Consider the following 8,866-nt stretch of genomic DNA (forward strand, 5'->3'; position numbering starts at 1 on the left):
ATAATAAATTATTGCATTAAAAAAATAAGGTTGTTCAATCTTGAAATTTTGACTTTTGGCCTATGGGAGAAACCACTGTGCAACGGCAGCATGTGTTCAGCTCATTGAATTCTGATCTTGGCAACATTGATTAATGAGGAACCAAAAACCGTGTAGAATTGAATGCTTTAAAAACTCAATGCAGTTAATTGTTATAAAAGTGTAATCCTCCCCCAAACCATTATCGATAGGTGGCACTTGCTTCGATTAAACTGAACAGCTTTCATTTCTAGGTAAGTTCATCACAAACCACTTGTTGTGGCGTGATCACATATTCGACATCGCCAAAAATGCTGCTTGATATTCGCATATTTTGACTTTTCTTTCACATGAGCAGAAAGCGATGAATTGTCAATTTATAATTATACCCTTTTCAAAAGAAAAAAAAAATAACAAAAATGGTATAATTTTGAGATTAAGTTGAGCACGAACAATTTATTGGTTGCAGTGTGGATGGTATGTGGAACGCGAATAGAGTTTGACAGTTCGTAGCAACCACACTGCAACCACATTGTTTTAGAAAACAAAATGCAAATTTTATTATTCCTCCATAAGTGTTAATTGGTTTCTCATATAATTGTTTGAATTTGACTTTTTGAAATGTGTAAAATCACGTTTGTTCGTCCATTCGTTGTTCGCTCGCATGTGAAAAGCTCTTAAGTGTTTAGGTTTTCTCCGAACGCAACGATGCATGAATTTTGTACACCCCTTCTTAGGTGGCTACAGTTAACAAAGCTTTTACTCGTTTAAAATTTGTTGCTAGTGCTCCAAAAACGTATTTAAGTCTTTTTGATAGAATTGAAAAAAGAGCTTCGATAATTTAATTTTTGAGACGTTGTCTTCTCTTTAACACCGAGTTCATTGTTTAATAAATATATTCACCAATAACCTTCTAGTGAAATAGACAGTTGTATTACTCTCCTAAAAAAAAATCAACCGTAATAGCCGTAGTTCAAGGAAAGCTCATCAACACAACCTGGAGCCCAACTTCGAACATTTTTTTAAGAATAAGGATTGTTTCTTTAGCGGCACAACAATAATGTGGGATGCTTTATCCGGCTCTATATTTCCAACTCATTTCTATGAGCAGACATTCAAAACTAATGTCCATCGGCATCTCCTTGCAGATTCCGTCGTTCCTTTCTAATTGCTTGAACTGTGTTTTATCGTTTCAAGGGTATTCATACCCCTTAAGTACGGATTCAATTCAAAAAAATCACATTCAGAAGCAACCCTTCAGTAAACTTAAAGCAGATTCTGGTGTACCTCAAGGGATTCTCCTGTTTTTTTTATTTTGTAATAATATGAACTTTATTTGGGACTGTAAAACGCTACAAGAAGATCTTATCAAATTTTTGGAATAGTGCAATTTGCATTTCTGCTTTATAGCTGGTGTATTGAACGGAATGATTTGAGGTCCATCTATTACCTGTCGATTAAATTTCCATCTGAGGCAGGCTAGCTTAACCCTTAGTGCTGAAACGGGATGATTTGTTACTGCAGACTTAGAGGTATTAACCCTTTCAAATAAATACAACAAATGACATCTGATGGTTAGAGACAAGTTTGAGAAGTCACTTCGCTAAATAGTTACCCAAAAAAATGCATGGTGGCGCTTTAAGCGTTAGTTTCGATGGCTTGGGGTAATTAGTTACTCCAAACCAAGTAATTAGTTACATCCGGCAACACATCTTTTTCAGTTGGGTTTTACATCTAGCTGTAATGAGTAACTCCGTGTGGAAGCCATGGAAGATTAAGAAGAAATGTAGCCCTGAAAACTATTTTTAGCAGATCAAACTAAGGCGCTAAAAGTCCTCTTTACCAATTTATCACTAAATTCCAAACATTCCTACTCATTGACCCTAAAAAATGACATTCCCAAATCTACGAGATTTAAATTTGATTTTTTTGCTATAAAGTTAAAATTATGTTAGTTTAAAGTTTAGATTCAAGTTAATGTTGTAAACTTGACATGTTTTTCCGCCGTCTTGCTAAAACCATGCTAATAGTAATTCAATTATTGAACGAAAAAGTCAGTAATTATTGCAGTAACCATTGATTTGAACGTTCTGGCCATTTAATTAAAAGTGAACTTCATCGCTAAACAAAATTCACGTATTTTAAACAGTACCATGATTACAGAGGCGTGTTCAATCGTCAATTTATCTATGTGGAAATGTCAAACAACACTAAGAAAAAATCACTTGACAGTTGACTAAATGGCCGCCAGTTTAAAAAGTGTTGCTACCTTAAAGTGTTACATGTTAAAACACAAAACACACGTTATGTATACATTTTAAGCCCCCGTCAATAACGCAAAAACAAACGACTTATAGACGTCCTTAGTTTAAGACTGTTACAATACAATTCAACCCCGTCTGTAGTTCAGGTTAAATAAAAGAGAGTGGTTCTTTTTTTAAGCTCGTACAACTACGAGTCATTAAATCAATTTGGAATCGATTGAAACCTTCAATAGGTATACTCGGATCTAGCAAAATGAGCGATGTAATCTAACCCTTAAAGGTCAATAGGCCTTCGATTTTTTTCTAAGTTTGTGTTGTAAATATTGTTGTTTTCCTTTTTTTGATCTTGTTGTTAAAGCTATTTTGTTATCGTTAGTGACTGCGTGGCCTATAACCGCAGAGACTTGGTCCGCGTGGATGGAAACGTCAGAGGTATTGTGAGAAAGAGTGTTTGTTGCTACTCATCATCTATTTTGATTCGAATTCGAGTTAGAGGATTTTTTATTTTTGTTGCAAAAATCTTGATTAATGAGAAAAATTATAAATGATTGGGCTTTCAATGGATCTTTTGTTAAATGAAAAAGACCAACCAAGGTATTGTTGCACTTTATTGTGGTTACATTTAACTTTCTCCGGAACAGATGTTTTGGTTATGAAAGGGAAGTTATATGGTTTAAAGGTTGGAGATTGAAACAAATTTAATAAAAAAGTGTTTATTTGTTGTTGTTGTATTTCAAAGATTCTTGAATTGATCACAAGAAAAATGAACTTTAATACACAAATTTTTCGATTTAAGATAAGATCAATTTTTGGTTTTCATCATTACCCGTGTTTTTTTGGCATTCTTTAAATAGTATAGTAGCAGATTCCCAAGAAAACCTATCGGTACTAGCCACATTTTTGTTGTTAAAAATTGGTACAACTGAAAGAAGACCTTTTAGAATAATAATAAAAAACACACAAATAGAACAAAGTTTTGTGAAAAAAAAAATAAACGCAGTTAGTTTATTTTCATTAGCAAAACTAAATAATATCTACAGTAACATCATTCCCAATGCACAACTACTCAACGAACACAGCCATCGAAATACAAACGCAATATCAATCGTACCAACATTTAAGAACGAAATCACATAAGATTCATTCGAGACTCGTATTAATTTCTAAAACCCATCCGTAGTAAGTTCTACTTTTAAATTTCTGTTTGGACTAAAACTTCCTAAGAGAAATTAAGAATTTCCTGATTGGAAACAAACATTTGAGATGAAATGTTTGACAGTTAACAGTCGAGTCGTTTGTTCCTGAACATCTTCTGATGAGCCCAACCATTACATCGGGGCGAAACGCATATAAGAACACCTATGCTGGTTTATTTATAAAAGTTTCATTTTCATGATTTAATCATATCATATTTATTAAAAAAAATTGGGGTTAGAGTTGATCATTGAAAGTAAAACTGACAGGTGGGAGTACAAAGAAAATGGAACGCTTCTAGTGGAACAATTATGCTCCAAATTGTGAAATTTACAATCTGCTGTTCATTGAAATAATTTTTATCATTAAACATTTCTGTTGTGGGTTAAATAATTTATTTTTATAAGTAGACAAAATTTATAACTGATCAGCTTCATTTTTTGACATTAAACGTTACAAATTTGGCTCTCTTAATCGCTTTTATATCTCGAAACAACATTTTTAATGGTCAGAAACAGTGATATCCATTAATGGGCCCTTTATTTTATAAATTTTACGCAATTTTATTCTATGTAGAAAATACAATTCTAAAAATGTTAACTTTAATAAATCTAACAACAAGATATTTCTTTCAAATGTTGTGCATCGCTAGCTGTCAAATTTATCAATGACATCTAGTTGTCAAAATATTAAGAATGGCTTTTAAATTAATCAAAGATTGAAAAAAGGATGAGAAATATCAATATACTGCCCAGAAACATAGAAAACATATCCACGACAGGGGCCAGAATAGAAGAAAACCCAGAAACGTCAGTTGACGTCTCGATCAGCTGAATTTGTGGAGCCAGCTAATTTGATGGTTGAAACTCATTTCTTTACAAGATTATGTTGGTATAAAAATTAAAATTTTCCGAAACGTGATCGTGCTCATTGAGTAATACTTACACAAATTTTGACAGATCTCATCGGATAGTTCACACTTTTATACTGGGTGGTCTGTTCCTTTTCCAACTATTCTTGTTATGTCAAAACAAAATTGGTCAAGTGTCATTATTATAAACTGTTGGAATTTGTTAAAATTTGAAGAACAGATCAATGTGCTATTTTTTGACATTTAGCCTAAATAAAACTATTATTAGCAACATCGAAATAGTCACCTCAATTTTAAAATAATTAAATTTAATAAGATTCATCTTAATCGTAGTTTCTCTTTCCTTAATCTTTTTAAATTGATACATTTTGTATATTATTGTGATATGACGTCTATGTCGATTTGGGGTATTTTTGTTTATCAACGGGATTACCTTTTAATTTATTTTCATATTACTCACACGTGTTGTTATCAAAACAAAACATACTTACGTGACTTAGCTACTTTGAATATTAATTAGATAAACTAACCACAAAAATTATTAAAAAAAGAAAACAAGTTCCAAAACGAGCCTCCGAATTTAGGTGATTTTTTTGGACTCAAGTTATAAATGCTTAAGATTATAGAAAAAGAAGATTGAACCAGAACAAAGATTTGTATTATGCATATTTTTGTTTTGTTTTGAAATGTTTTTTAATGTCTGTTATTCTCCTATAAATACGTTATCATGTTTTTGATTTGGCATCAGTTCTTAGCTAACCGAACAAACAAACTTTAAAGATGAAATTCTTCCTTGTATTCATAATGTTGATTGTGGCAATTACAGCCCAACGTAGACATGGTCATCATGGAGGTGGCGGTGGTGGATTTGGAGGTGGTTTCGGAGGCGGCCAAGGTGGATTCGGAAACCAAGGTGGATTCGGAAACCAAGGTGGATTCGGAAACCAAGGTGGATTCGGTGGTGGAAGGACTTCAGCCAGTGCTAGCGCTCAATCATTCTCTGGTCCCGGAGGCAGTGGTTCAGCTGCTAACGCTGATACTGATACCGGAACTTACGACCGTTAAAATGTATTATACGAACAACAAAAAAAAGCTTTAGTTAAATAAATATATAGTGAACTTATTATTAAGACATAAGTGTTGATATTTTTGATATTCTCAAGGGAAGTTATTGCAATGTTAGTTAATTTGTGAGTACGCATACATTATTATGATTCAGATCTCAACAATTTGTGTTTGATTCTATCGTTTTTGTAATAAAAACGCAAAATGATAAATCGGTTGTTCTAACCTCGATAAACGTCAAGTAAACAGTTGAGACTTTACATTTCCCATTATTGACAACCACTCTGTATATCTTTATTAGATTCAAAATTTGACGGAAAGTATTATTTTTATGAATAACAAATTTTATATGAAATGCTTTATTATGTAATCAGAAAAAAGGAAAAGGTGAATCTACATTAAAAAACAAAAGCTGTCAAGGAAGCTTTATTCAAGTCATTGAAGCTGTGAATTGATAAGTAACATATTCTTCCCAAAAAAAAAAATAATAAAAATAAGAGATATTTATTCATTAAATTTTCTGATGGATTATATCAATCAACAACATGATGGTTTTAGTAATAATATGAAGAATAAATTATATCAAAAAGGTGATTAGGGAGCAATCAGCATCAAAAACAACAGAATTACGAAAAGATGTAGATGACTCTCAAATGACAACAAACGATATTTTCTTTTCAATTCAATTTTAGCTTTTGTAAACATATAATTCTTGGGGACGTTTTTAAAATAGAAGTTTAAGAGCTTTCCTCAAATCTCAAACAATACCCTCAGAAGAACGATCGCAACATGGGGTCTCTAAACTATCATGCCAGAGTTCTTGGGTTCAGTCCAATCCCTACTATTTCGCACTATTTTTGTATTGTTAGAGCGCGTCGAACTTCGAACCAAAGGCTACAAAGACGAAATTCGAAGCATCGTAGCAGAACCGCAATGAATAATGAGTCTGCAGACTGTATAACGTCGACAAAGAACCGAATTCCGCAGGATGATCCATTCAATACAGACGACGAAAGCCAATAACCCCTATTTCCCGACTTAGACGAAGTAAAGAGTGCCATATTCAAGCTTAAGTCCAACAAAGCCGTTGGCAGATGGCTTAAATGCCGAAGCTTTTCTAAGCAGCTGGAGATAATTTGGTTAGGAGCATGCACCAGCTTATCTGTAAAATATGTTCGGAAGAAAGCATGGCCAATGAATGGAACCTCTACATATGAATGGAACCTACACATATGGAACCTATGTACATATAAGGGAATCAGTCTTTTTAACATCGTACGCAAAATTTGTTTGCCATAATATGTGAACAAATAAAGCCCATCGTCAACAACCTGATATGTCCTTATCAGTGTGATTTAAGAATAGGAAAGTACAAAATTTATCAAATATTCACATTACGGTCGATCCTGGAAAAACCAAACTCATCATCTCTTCATCGATTTTAAGGCTGCAAGTGACAGCATCAACAGAGACGAACTGTATAGCCATGTTAAGTTTTGGCATCCCTGCCAAATTGGTCCGTTTATGCAGAATGACAACGGAGAATTCACGCTGCTCCATAAAAGTTGGAAACAATGTAAACGAACCTTTCGATGTCAAAAAAGCATAACGACAAGGTGATGCACTGTCAAGCGATTTTTTAACATCGTCCTTGAAAGAATAATCCAGAGCTCCCACGTCAACACTAGAAACACTATCTTTCAAAAGTCTTTCCAATTACTGGCATATGCTGATGACATTGACATAATCGGAAGAACTTAGCGTGAGGTCAATGGTGTTTTTGTAAGTATGTGGGCAGAAGCGGCAACACCGAATTCGAAACATCACCAACGACAGACTTAACTTTGAAGTTAGGAATCCGCTATGGACACATAAAACAAGAAGAATTACTCTTGCCAAACGCTGTTTTTGGGCTAAGAAGTAAGCAATTGACAAGTAAAGCCATCTCTCTAGCAACAAAGTGTCACTTTATAAGACCATTATCTTAACATCCCCGTCCTGCTATACGAAGCAGAAGCTTGGACCAAACAAAGGGAATGAAAGGGTCGTTTCTAGAGAAAAGGTGAGTAGAGGAGAGGATGGAACGACGAGCTATTCGGGGTGTACAGCGATGTAGATTAAGTCAGAAGGGTAAAAGTCTGAAATGGCTGGAAACTAATGTTCCAACCCGGAAAGTCTTCGAATCAACGTGTACAAGTGAAAAGTGAACTCACTCAACTTGATGTTCGTCCCTAGTTCATTCAAGACTGTCGCACCACCTTGAGTAAGTAGGTAGAGCAGCATCGCATCGCGAACATCTAAACATTTTTAGAACAAAAATAGCGGCCATTTAAACGAAAATTGATTTCTATAAAATAAATATTGATAAAGGGATTTAAATTGCAGAGCCTAGGCATGGTTGAATGCGCTATGTGACTTAAAGTCTAGATATCTCTTTAACGTTTTTTCCCACCCTGTGCCATTTTGTATTCCCTCAAATAAAAGAGGCAGTCCTTCAGCCATAGATTTTTGTCTGATCTGCTTAGTCAACTTATTGGTTTAAATTACCTAAGTTCAAACCATCTTCCAGTTATAAAAAAACGACATTCATTTTTACAACTATGATCAAAATTTTGACTGATTTGAAAATTTAGAAAGTGCATGCGACTTAATCTGACATTACAGATATGAAAGGTATGGCACGGATTTTGAAGGAATTGACGAATCAGTTAGTGATTTTAGAGCATCATTTTTTGAGATTATTGATCAATTCGTATCGAAAACAGTTAAATTACTGATAATTCACTTTCTTCTCTTATGGTAGAAGCAACCAAGATATAGAAATAAACCCTTACGGATTAGAACCAGGGACCAATACTTTCTTTGCGATATGAACAATTTTAACGTATACATAAGAAAATCAATCTTTAACTTTCAAAATGAACCCTAGAATAAGAAACTACAGGGGTATAAAGAAAGTAGGCCGTTTTGAAGTAAATTAAAAGTATTTAATAAAAAAACTCACTTACCGTTTTTTAAGATAACTACTAACTCGTAACTCAATCCTAATATCCAACGAAGAAAAAGCGAACGCATAAGCTAAGAGTGAACATCTAGAAATAAATTCAAGTTGTTGTCAGTCATTTTATGCTGTTAATTGACGAAAGCTTACTCGCGTTAAGTTTATCTTTTGTTGATGGTAAGTTTTTGTTAAAAGGTCTTTAGACTACGATAAATAGTTCGACGGAACAAAAAGTCTTAAAAACATGTATAAAATACCGCCCTAATGTATTTAATCGTTGTTTTGAAACAGGCAACTTAAACTACTTAAACCATTCCCATTCAAAAGCTAGGGACAAATTCTATTGATCCTTAAGCTAAAGACCAATTACCAATAAATAAAATAAAAACTTTTAAAAAACAAACTAATTTTACATGCAAACCAATTCGATATCTTGACATCTGAGCAGTTTGG

The 8,866-nt window shown here is 33.6% G+C and overlaps 1 protein-coding gene across 1 annotated transcript; it reads left to right on the plus strand.

The window, feature by feature from the left end:
* Positions 1-5,087: 5,087 nt before the first annotated feature.
* On the plus strand, positions 5,088-5,477 carry LOC129941952 (uncharacterized). Its single transcript, XM_056050732.1, has one exon. It carries the CDS (start codon positions 5,128-5,130, stop codon positions 5,410-5,412), a length of 285 nt encoding a protein of 94 aa, XP_055906707.1. The 5' UTR covers positions 5,088-5,127; the 3' UTR covers positions 5,413-5,477.
* The last annotated feature ends 3,389 nt before the right edge of the window (positions 5,478-8,866 follow it).

This window comes from Eupeodes corollae, chromosome 1 (genome assembly GCF_945859685.1).
Source record: "Eupeodes corollae chromosome 1, idEupCoro1.1, whole genome shotgun sequence".
NCBI classification, from domain to species: Eukaryota; Metazoa; Arthropoda; class Insecta; order Diptera; family Syrphidae; genus Eupeodes; species Eupeodes corollae.

Excerpts from the sequence above, each read along its gene's own strand:
- LOC129941952 (XM_056050732.1), top strand. The coding sequence starts at position 5,128 with ATGAAATTCTTCCTTGTATTCATAATGTTGATTGTGGCAATTACAGCC.